At 36.7% G+C, this 12,437-nt stretch overlaps 1 protein-coding gene across 1 annotated transcript in view; it reads right to left on the bottom strand.

The window, feature by feature from the left end:
• Positions 1–2,898: 2,898 nt before the first annotated feature.
• Positions 2,899–12,437, bottom strand: part of LOC107559758 (solute carrier family 45 member 4-like) — a 57,225-nt gene continuing 47,686 nt past the window's right edge. Inside the window, exons 5-8 of the mRNA XM_016243696.1 lie at positions 7,364–7,543; positions 5,173–6,254; positions 3,357–3,456; positions 2,899–3,276 (exon numbers count right to left, since the gene is read on the bottom strand). Of these exons, the coding sequence (XP_016099182.1) occupies positions 3,020–3,276; positions 3,357–3,456; positions 5,173–6,254; positions 7,364–7,543 (1,619 nt within the window). The 3' untranslated portion in view covers positions 2,899–3,019. The remainder of the gene's footprint in view (positions 3,277–3,356; positions 3,457–5,172; positions 6,255–7,363; positions 7,544–12,437) is intronic.

The following is a 12,437-nucleotide window of genomic DNA, read 5'->3' as shown; positions in this document are numbered from 1 at the left end:
TGACTCTTTGTTATTGTCATCTTGCATTATTGACAAACTATTTTCCTGTTTGACACTGTAAAGCTGCTTTGACACAACCAGTATTGTATAAAGCGCTATACAAATAAAGGTGACTTGACTTTATTTGACATTAAAGCAGAACATTTAAATAAGCATGTTAGTGTGAGATTGGTGTGTTAATCACTTCCCAATGCAAAAAAAAAAACAACAAAAAAACTCTTAGGTCTTCACATGTGCTGCTGAGCACCGTGGCCCAAGTGTCTGCTAGACTTTCATTGTAAGCTAATAATCTACAGCAGTGAAGTTGATTCAGGCTTTCTAACCTTCTGCTCTTGTCTTACCTCACAGGACAAAAACTTAAACTGGATCCCTTTATTGTGTGTAATGCTTCCATTCATTTATGGGTGCAAATATGAGACAAATGTTTATTATTATTGCTGAACTGTAACGTTTTTTTGACCACAATATTGTTTCTTTAGTTGGAATCTTAATAGTCTTTAAACCAGTGTGATATATATTAAAAAAGTAATACAATTATTTTTGTTATTTATTATTGTACTATTAATACATTAATTTTTAATATAATAATTATATTTAGATCACACTGATTTAAAAATGTAAGCATTTGGAATCTTGATAGTCTTTAAACCAGTGTGATATACATTTAAAAAAAAATCCTTTTAGTATTTTGTAAAGTTTTTTTTATTTTTTTAAATGGGCAATATAGTATTCTTGGACTTATGTAATATAAATATTATACAAAAAAAAAATATATATATATATATTCACACAGTGGTGTGAAAAAGTGTTGGCGCCCTTCCTGATTTTTTTTGCATGTTCATGCTGGTTTATAAACTGTATTTTATATATTATATATATATACTGTATATATAAAATTGTATAAAAGTATATACTAAAGTATATACAGTGGGTACGGAAAGTATTCAGACCCCCTTAAATTTTTCACTCTTTGTTTCATGCCAACAGTGACCCGAGGCAGGTGCAGCTATTGCAACGTTGCTTGATTTGTCAGAAACTTGGTTTTCTCCTTCAAGTTTGGTTTTACTTCAATAAACATTCCAGAAAATAAAATATATATATATATCAGCTTATCTTAAGATTTTAATACTCTATGCATGTTAAAGCAAACAAAACGTTTGGCCTAACTGGCCTGGTAAACTCTCCAGCCGGCAAGACAGGAAGTAGAATTGCGTCCAGATTACAGTCACGTCTGGTCAGAAATACAAGTCACCAGACCTCAAAAAATGTCTCGAAAATCCACGTAATATCTGATGGAGTGAAAAACACTCACAATCACAGTTCGGCACAATCATCCTCAGTGTCAGGAAACCATCGAGTGCAGCTGAGGCCTGAAAAAAAGGCCCACGTTTGAGCAAAGATGGCGGAGATGAGTCTGTTCAGGCAGACAAGATCACATCTCGCCACCAAAAACACGTAGCAACCAGGTGCTAATGTAAACAGACCGCTAGTGCGAGTGTCAATACTGCAGACAGCAAAAAACACACCAATGTCAGTATCCCGCTCTATCCTACCAGAAATCTGGTTAAGACCTATCAGGGAGTATTAAAAATAAAATGAGTACTAGTGGAAACGGTTTACTACATACAAATAACAACTCATGAGGAAAATACAACATTTTCATTGTTTTTGAAATATTTATCTGCCAAAATTTACCACACGTTGCACGAGTTGCTCTAAGAAGGCTGTTTATTTCGAGACAAGCAGCATGAAAAATGTATTACACTATGAAACCAGTTCGCTAAAATTAGACCGAAAGACATGATTTTCATGACAATTAAACAATTTATTATTATTTTTTTATATAAAGCAAAAAAAATAAAAAAAAATTTTGAAAAGCAACAATTTTTTTTAATCTATAGATATTAAAATTATATCTACTGTAGCTACTAATATATTTTATATAATCTTTAGAGTACAATTAAAGGTATACATCATGGTAGTATTTGTTGTACTGCTTTTAATTGCATTTGTTGTACTAATTAATTACAGGATTACACCGACTTATGTAAAGAGATAGAAATCCAAATTTCTTGCCGATTAAATAATTTTAAAATATATATTTAAAGTATTTAATTTAAAAAGATTTAATAAACAATCAAATAAAATGAATCAGAATTCGCTGAACTATTCAATTTTCTCATGCACCGGAGACTTTTTATGTATAGAGACTGCAATTTAAATTTCTAGCTGATTAAATATTGTAAAATAAATATATAAAATATATATTTACATATTTAAATCTTTTTTTTAATAAAAACGAAATCAGAATTCACAGCACTAACTATTCAGTTTGCTCGTGCACAGGACACAAACTTATTTTTATTTGTAGAGATTGCACTTTCAATTTCTAGTAGATTAAATACTTATTTCAGATTAAATATTCTAAATATATATTAAAAATTTTATTTTATAAGAATTTGTAGCACTACCTATTCAGTTTGTGCGCAACATTTTTTCCATGCTATACTATTTCTGATTACTAGTAAAGCTTTTATTTTTTTTTATTTTTTTTTAAGTCAGCTACTTACAGAGTTTGTTACGCCCAGAAAGTAATTTGATGAAACAATGCCTGTTACTTTAAATGTTTAAATGTCACCCTCAACCCTGAGTTCTGAGAGACGGTCAGGACAAAGATTAGGTCTAGCGCTGGGATTAGCTGTAATACGGCCGGATTACAGTCTCACACAGATGAATGCAAGCGCGGAGCTGATTTTATAAGAATTTGTAGCACTACCTATTCAGTTTGTGCGCAACATTTTTTCCATGCTATACTATTTCTGATTACTAGTAAAGCTTTTATTTATTTTTTATTTTTTTTAAGTCAGCTACTTACAGAGTTTGTTACGCCCAGAAAGTAATTTGATGAAACAATGCCTGTTACTTTAAATGTTTAAATGTCACCCTCAACCCTGAGTTCTGAGAGACGGTCAGGACAAAGATTAGGTCTAGCGCTGGGATTAGCTGTAATACGGCCGGATTACAGTCTCACACAGATGAATGCAAGCGCGGAGCTGCCTCTGACCTCTTTATTATCATGATACTGGCCCAGCAGAGCATACGGACAGTACGAGATGCTCATGGAGATGATGCCCATGCTGCTGATCATCACCATGGAGACGTAGACGTTGGGGAAGATCGCCATGACGGCCGTACCAACGGTGAAGCCCAGAGTGCCCAGGATGTAGATGACCTTTATGCTGAGGTCAAAGTTATCCAGATACTTCTGCAGTAAAGCTACATTCACAGAGACATACACATGAAGAATTACACTTGAACAGATCAGACGGTTGAACATCTAGTTTCAGGATACGTACCTGAACAGATGGCGGCGGTGGCGGCGTAATTCACCAGCCCCCAGCAGCCCATCTGAACCCCTCTGTGGTAGTTATGAAGGGCGGTGGAGTTCAGCGGGGCCTACAGGGACAAAAGACATTAAGATTTAGTGTAAAAACTGCTGTAATGGATTTGAGTCATTTGCTAGTCTTTTGAGTGATTAACAGATTAAATTTGGATCTTTGTCCTCACACAAAAGCCCCTATAAAAATGTATGAAAATTCCTGTAACTCGGACAGTAGAGCACAGCACTACCAACACCAATGTTTTGGGTTCGATTCCCAGGAAATGCATGAACTGATCAAATGTACATGTGTAACTTCAATGCAGTGCAAGTCACTTTGAACGATTCCTTGAACATATCCTACATTTACATGTATGCCATGACAATGAAAATCATAATTTGGGGTGAACAGGTCCTTGAACTTAGCTTACATTGTATGCATTTGTCAGAGACATTTATCCGATGTGACTTAAATTGCATTCAAGTCGATTCATTTGATCAGTTAATGCAGTCCCTGGGAATCGAACCCACAACCTTGGCATTACTATTAGCACCACACTCTACAGCTACAGAAATGCTTTCCTATATTTTCATAGCTTAAACAGTGGAGCATGGCACTAGCAAGGCCAAGGTTTAGGGTTTGATTCCCCAGTAAATGCATGAACTGATCAAATGTACATGTGTACCTTCAATGCAGTGCAAGTCGCTTTGAACGATTCCTTGAACATATCCTACATTTACATGTATGCATGTGGCAGATGCTTTTATCTGAAGCGACTTAAATTGCATTCAAGCTGTACATTTGATCGGTTCATGGATTCCCTGGGAATCGAACCCACAACCCCTGGCATTGCTCATGGGTGAGTAAATGACAATGAAATCATAATTTGGGGTGAACAGGTCCTTGAACTTAGCTTACATTGTATGCATTTGTCAGACACTTTTATCCGAAGTGACTTAAATTGCATTCAAGTTGATTCATTTGATAAGTTAATGCATTCCCAGGGAATCGAACCAACAATCGAACCTACAATCTTGGCATTACTATTAGCACCACGCTCTACTGTTTGAGCTACAGGAATGCTTTCCTATATTTTCATAGCTTAAACAGTGGAGCATGGCACTAGCAACGCCAAGGTTCGATTCCCGGGGAATGCATAAATTAATCAAATGTGTAACTTGAATGCAATGCGAGTCGCTTTGGATGCATTGAAAAAAAAAGCAATGCATCTCTCTGTGTACCTTCAATGCAGTGCAAGTCGCTTGGAACGATTCCTTGAACATATCCTACATTTACATGTATGCATGTGGCAGATGCTTTTATCTGAAGCGACTTAAATTGCATTCAAGCTGTACATTTGATCAGTTCATGGATTCCCTGGGAATCGAACCCACAACCCCTGGCATTGCTCATGGGTGAGTAAATGACAATGAAATAATAATTTGGGGTGAACAGGTCCTTGAACTTAGCTTACATTGTATGCATTTGTCAGACACTTTTATCCGAAGTGACTTAAATTGCATTCAAGTTGATTCATTTGATAAGTTAATGCATTCCCAGGGAATCGAACCAACAATCGAACCTACAATCTTGGCATTACTATTAGCACCACGCTCTACTGTTTGAGCTACAGGAATGCTTTCCTATATTTTCATAGCTTAAACAGTGGAGCATGGCACTAGCAACGCCAAGGTTCGATTCCCGGGGAATGCATAAATTAATCAAATGTGTAACTTGAATGCAATGCGAGTCGCTTTGGATGCATTGAAAAAAAAAGCAATGCATCTCTCACCGTAGGGTCGCCCTCGTAGATGACCTGCCCCATGAAGTCAGTGTAAAACACAGCCTCTGCGATGATGGAGAACCACGTGACCAGGTGACACACGCACAGTCTGAACAGCTCTTTGGGCATCTTCAGCATGGACATCCAGAGCAGGCGGACGGTGGTCTCGGCCTCGCCCTCCTCGCTCTCCGTGTCCCCGCTGGAGTTGGTGTTCCCGCTCTGGTGCCTCGCTCTCTGTCCGTTCCTCTGCTTCTGCCGCTTCTCTATCTCGTAGATGTCGTTCATGCTGCGTGACGGTTTGATGAGGAACGCAGCATTGGCGCGCCGGTAGCGGTAGCGGTGGGATCCGACCCGGCCGTAGTAGGAAAACGTGCAGGATGACTGTCGGTAGAAGGTGTGGCGTCTGCGGCGCATGGATGCGGTGGTGCTGGAGGGTTTGATACCGGGCGGCCCGTGGCCATTCAGGTCCGTCATATGGCCGTTGGCCTCTTTGGATTGGTTGAGCTGACTGTCGAGCAGAGCTTCTTCTCCGTCACATTCGGCCTGCTGTAGAAACGCAGATAGTCGGCTGAATTTTCCGCGCAGGAACTCCTGACTCTCCACACTGCTGCGGCGCCGTGGCGGTGACCCGTGATAGGAAGAAATGCGATCTTGGAAGATAGACGGCTCGATTTCACGCAGAAACAGCATGTCGTGGTGGTCCAGCGTAGTGTCGGCCATTGCCAAAACGGAGTCGCTTTTACTTCGAACGATGTCCACGTCTAAGAAATCCATGTCCAGCTCTCGCTCCGATCGCCGGTCTGCGTAGAGGTCGTAATGCTCGTAGGACTCGTCTTCGTGGATCATTTCGAGCTGGGGTTGGTGTGGGGTGATTTTAACACTGGATTCGGTTTCTGCCTCTTCATCCAGACGGTCCTGTTGAGGGCTGAACTGTTGCTCTTCAATACTGAAGAGGTGCAGAGCCACGGAAACCGTGAACAGTACCGCGGCAAATAAGAACAGAATTTGCTCTTGAGACTTGAAGGTTCGACCCAAGAAGGTGTGCGTCCAGTCAAGACCACCAAGGGCATAACCGACCGCCCCTCCGAGCCCTTAAAACACAACATGCACAGTTTAGCACTGATTTTATACAGACACGTACACAATAACAAAGCTTTTGGGAATGACAAGCGATTTTAAAAGGCACAATGCGAAAAAAAATAAATAAAAATAAATAAATAAATAAATATATATATATATATATCAACATTTAAAAATTTAAGATACATTTATTTGAGATGGAAAATTACTTAAAACTTAAGTCATTGATAAATACTTAATTTTATTTGGAAAATTAGTTTATGCTTAAAAAAAAAAAAAAATGAAGTAAAATAATATTAAATACCCCATCTACATTTTTTCATGTTTCAAGCATAAACAAACAGGGAAAGAAAGGAAAACTTAATTTTGCTTCTCAAGTAAATGTTTATTGATTTAAGAATACTTCGATATTTGTACAAAAAATTACAATGCAAAAAAAATTATTTTCTTTATCAGTATTTTTGTCGTTTTCCATTACATATATCTAAACATTATTAAATCAAGATCCACTTACTTCAGAAGGAAAATTACTTAAGATATTAAGTTTTGTTTTTGAAAAATGTATCAAAATTGCATTGGTTTATGCGTAAAACAAGAACAAACATCTATAAAAAACAAAACATCTAAAAACTTGTTTTCTTCCGTTTTTTTCTGACCATATTTGCAGATGTTATTATTGTTTTAAGCATAAACTCACTTAATTTAAGTATATTTAGTCCAAGTAAATGTGTTGTTTTAAGAATCTTTAGATAATTATAGTTCAAAATAGACTGCAAAAGTTTATTTCCTATCTAGTATTTTTGTCTTGTTTACCACTGATTCTATACGCACACGATCTAGTATTTTTGTCTTGGTTTAAAAAGTACAAATATCTAAATGTTTCTAAATCAAGATACATTTACTTTTAGAAAATGTTTTTTTTTTTGGCATGAAAACAGTCATAGACTGCAGATGTCACTCACATAAATAACTGCAGAATGAGATCTCAAAAACAAAATAAGAGAGCCAACCGCATTTATCAGCAGTGTAAAAGTGGCCTGTGATTCATGCCAATCAGTCATTCAAGTTTTTGAAGTTGTGATCTATGACTGAAATCAGGCAGACTTTGGCAGTGCTGTACCTGCAGAGAAGGCGTGGATGTTGAGGGCCATGTCCTGTTCCTCCGTGTCGGCCACGTCCAGCAGATATGCTCGTATGGGACCCTCCGTCGCATCCGCAGAGAAATCCAGCACCACCACCCCCAAAACCGTCATCACGATTCCTATGGGCTGGTTATTTGGCACGTCTCCTAAAGCAAGACCTGAGACGGACAGACACAAACAGATCACGTCAGAGAAAAATCTACAGAATTGTTCAGAATCAGTGTTGATATTTTTAACTAAAACGATTAAAAACCATTTTCGGAATATTGAAATAAAGCTGCAATAATATATACATTTTATACACACACACACACACACACACACACACAAAGCAAAAACACTTAAAACTGAAATAAAAATGAAAGCTGTGCAGAAGTATTAAAAAAAACTAATAAAAGATGTTGAAAATGCATAGCAAAATTTCAAAATATCAATAAATACTACAATATTGTAGTATACTAAATTACACTACAATAACACGGTTTGGAATGGACTTAAATGTTAAAAGCAGCTGCACTATTAAATGGTGATTGCAAGCATGTTCAGAATTGCCAACATATTTAAATATGTTGTGCTAAATATCAGTAGCCATATTTAAATCAGACTCAAAACCCATCTGTTTAGCTGTGCATTTACTGAATGAGCACTGTGCCCCGTCTGAACTTACGGCACTCTATTTTAATGTATCATCATCTTTTATTCATAACTGCCTTAAATTTAATTTTAAATCAATTTTTGAATCATTTAAAAATTGTATTGTTGTGACTACTTTTATGATTATTTTAATTCCTTTTACCATGGTGTATGAAATGTGCTATGTACAGTAAATAAGCTTGCTTCGCCTAAATCATTTTTAAGTCACATAGTGTCTGTTTTATTCAATGCTAGTTTTACATTCTTTAATAGAATTATTTGGCTAAAAAGGAAACAAACAAACAAGCAATACTAGAGGCTTATTTGTGAAAGTTAACATGTATACTATTAAACAAAATACATTTCAAACAATTGTATTTTCTCCATTGAAGTGTTTTGGATTTAAAGATATAAATGTGACCCTGGACCACAAAACCAGTCATAAGGGTCAATTTTTCAAAATATAATAATATTTGGCAGAGATACAACTTTGAAAATCTGGAATCTGAGGGTGCAAAAAAATCGAAATATTGAGAACATCGCCTTAAAAGTTGTCCAAATGAAGTTCTATGCTATGCATATTACTAATCCAAAATTAAGTTTTAATATACTGTATTTACAGTAGGAAATTTACAAAATATCTCCATGGATCATGAACTTTACTTAAAATCCAAATGATTTTTGGCATAATTTTTTTTATAATTTTGACCCATACAGTGTATTTTTGGCTATTGCTACAAATATCCCCGAGCGACTTAAGACTGCTTTTGTGTTCCAGGGTCACAAATATATGTATAATGTGTCTGAGACAAGTAAAATATATTATTGAACATACAAAAGGTTTACAGATTATTTTGAAACCAATGCAATAGGTTTTTAAAAGTACCCATTCTAATGAAATGTTATTTTTATAGTCCCTTGTCAATACATACAGACATGTATTGATTGTTCAGGCTTATTTTAGTGCTTTTCCAGTAGAGCATGTGACTGGTCAACATGTGTTTTATGTGTGTAACTATTGGTGTTTGTTTGCTACTGCTCACAATGATCTGAATAAACCTCCAACATAAAATATCAAACTTCAGTGTTTCCACATTGAATGAAGGATTTCATTCATAAACGAGTCCTCATTCAGGAGAGACTGCTGTTTGTTCTGATTGATTTTTACCTGGTGGTTTAGAAAAAAAAAAAGTCCCATAGACTTACATTGAAGAAAGGACCTGATAGACATTAGGGTGAACTTTTGATTTAGTCTAGTATAGATGAACCACCTAGCAACCACCCAGAACACCCTAGCAACGACTAGCAATACACCTAAAAAAAAAAAAAAAAAACTCGTAGAACACCATAAACTGCTTAGCAACACCTTGGCAACATACACAACATAAAATAAATAAATAAAATGAAATGAAATAAAACAACATTCTAGCATCATGACGGCTAGTGAGAAGAAAGTAGCGAGTATAAAAATAAAAGTAGTGAAAAAAATAAATAAATAAAAAGAAACTCTTAGAACAGCATATAAACAACTAAAATAAGATAAAAAATATATATAAAATGCATCTAAAGTCTTTCTTAAATGTTATTAAAATAAAAAAATATATAATTAAAAAAACAAAACACAACATGTAAAATTTATAAACATAAAAAAAACTCTTAGAACACCATAGAAACCACTTAGCAACATCCACAACATACCAGCTTCACGGTAATGCACCACCAAAATAAAATAAATAAATAAAAGAAAATCATAAAAAAAACCTTATATAATAAATCTTATATAATAAAAATAAGTCTTTCTAATAGTTTTAAATGCAAATGTATTGTAGTATTTTAAACACTGTTCTAATATTTAGTGTATTAAGCTGTAAAAACAGGCACAGAGGGCAGAAGCTCGTTGTAGACTCATAGCTCTGTGTCGGGTCAGCGGGAGGCTGAGTATTGCGCTTTCTTCCTGACAATGCAGTCGGTGCGCAGCAAGCTAGCCGTGGAGACAGGAAGTTGTTCCAGATAGGCAATGAAAGGTAAAAAAAGTGCACAACAGGAAACAGTTCCCTGTGAACTGGTTCCTAGTCCTTTCCCATGTCATAGAGACTGACGGACTTCATGACACACACACACACACACACACGCAGCCATGTCTTTCTGCTCAAATACTGACAGATAGTCAGGAGAATACAGTACAAAACAAGGTATTACCATGGTACATGTCTAAAACACCTTGGTAGGAAAAAGTACATCTGGGAAGGACAAAAAACATGTTAAGTTTCTGGTCTTATTAATGCTGTTTTTTGAGACCGTGTTCAGGCAGGTGGAAATGTGGAAGATGACAGGTGTTGAACGAGGTTCAGAGATCAGCAGGCGTCTGCATGTGTCACTTCTGCCCTCCAATACAAATGTGGCGGTGATAACAGCGTCACATGTTCTGTGCCAAGAACAGAAGCGTTCCTGCAAAAACCAGCTCTGTCTCTGCAAACATCTCGCCCTCAGAAAGACTGCATGACCCATGCAAGACGCGTTTTCTCTGGTTAAACGTTTAGAGTCAGCATGAACTGCTGTTTGCAAGCTATTTAACGCAAGGCTGACTACTAGTTAACATTTTCTAGCTAAAAAAATGAAGTGAAAAGTTATTTCAGAGATGGAGCAAGTTCTTTCAATTAGGAAGAGATTATTAATTATATATATTATAAAGTATGAAGAATGAATGAATGAGAAAAGTTACCCTTACATTAAGAAAGAAATAGAGAAAGTATGAAGAATGAATGAATGAATGAATGAATGAAAAAAAGTTGCCTTTACATTTAGAAATTAGTGAAAGTATGAAGAATGAATGAAGTTACCCTTACATTCAGAAAGAAATAGAGAAAGTATGAAGAATGAATGAATGAATGGAGAAAAGTTGGCTTTACATTTATGGCGCTTTTCGACTGCGTGGTACGACTCGACTCGGCTCGGCACGGCTCAGTACGGCACGGCACGGCACGGTTCGCGTTTCCACTGCAGTTCAGTACCGCTTTAGAGTGGGCGGGATTATTCACATGTGGTTATAGTTGCGCCGCCTCTACTACCACGACTCCTAAAAAAAAAAGGGGGCCCCGTAGCCCCCTTTTTGGTTGTTAAAAAAGGTGCGTTTGTTCAAAACCGTTGCGTTCGATCCTTCGCTGGCTGTGCTGATTTAAATCTAGCGGTTCTTTTGTGTTTGTGTCGCAAGTTCAGTGACGCAGGTAGTGACGATTCTCTCCGGCCAATCCGTGATCAGCAGAGTTTACACGTAACGGTTTGGTAACGGTACAGTTCACTTGGAACCCCAACCGAGGTGGTACTAAAAAAAAAGTACTAGGTACTGTACCCAGTGGAAAACCCCCCAAAAGTGAACCGTACCGAGCCGTACCATGCAGTGGAAAAGCACCATTAGAAAGAAATGGCAAAATTATGGACAAGTATGAATTAAAGAATTAATTGGGATCATTTTGAAATAATATGCACTCATGAATCGTTCAAATTAAAGCCAGGATCATGTATTAAGAAAGTAAAAAGTCATTTTGATTTCACGTTGACTCCGAAGTTTTAAAGTTTCGGAAATACTGTTTTTTTTTTTTTACAGAAATGTTTATATTGAGAAAGAAATGGAGACAGATAGATGTGAACTAAGACCAGGAACATGTATTAAGAAAGTAAAGTAAATTTGATTTCATGTTGCCTGTTGAAAGCATTCAGGTTCAGGTTCATTCGGAGCTGCTCACCTATCAGCGAGCCGTTGAGGAAGAGCGCGACGCCCAGCAGGACGCCCACACACAGCGCCAGGATGAAGGGGCGTCTGCGGCCCCAGCGCAGCGTACAGCGGTCACTGGCCGAGCCGATCAGAGGGGTGAAGATCAGACCCAGGATGGGGCTCAGGAACCACGTCAGGCTGTAGTATTGCTCTGGAAGACCTGAGAGCAGCACAAACACAGATCTCATGTCACTTCCTGCACACGGTTTCAGTCAAAGTGCTGCTCCAAAAGCAGTTTTGGGTTGCATTACATGGAGTTATTGCTTTCATAAATGAGCATTAACAGTAATATGATAAAAGACCCAATAAAACCCATTTAGAAAAGGGGTTTCATCATTAAAATGTAAAAAACCCCACATAATTCGGCCTAACCAGATCAATGCTGATAATACTAATGCTATTGCTAACATTCAACATCCTCTGCAAAATATCACATCTCTACTTCACTGAAAAAATATTTAGATCAAATTTAGTCTAAATTTCAGATTTGTACGTAATTTAATTTCACAAACAAACACACAAACAAACAAACAAACAAATATAAAAACAGAAATATTTAGAGAAAAATATTTAGGCCTAAATTCAAGATTTATTTATTTGTTATAAAAAAAAAAAAAAAAAAAAATATTTAGGGAAAAAAAAAAAAA

This window comes from Sinocyclocheilus grahami, unplaced genomic scaffold, assembly GCF_001515645.1.
Source record: "Sinocyclocheilus grahami isolate Dianchi unplaced genomic scaffold, SAMN03320097.WGS_v1.1 scaffold697.1, whole genome shotgun sequence".
In the NCBI taxonomy this organism is placed as follows: Eukaryota; Metazoa; Chordata; class Actinopteri; order Cypriniformes; family Cyprinidae; genus Sinocyclocheilus; species Sinocyclocheilus grahami.
Note: the sequence above shows the minus strand (reverse complement) of the source record. Positions and strands in the feature narration are given on the sequence as shown.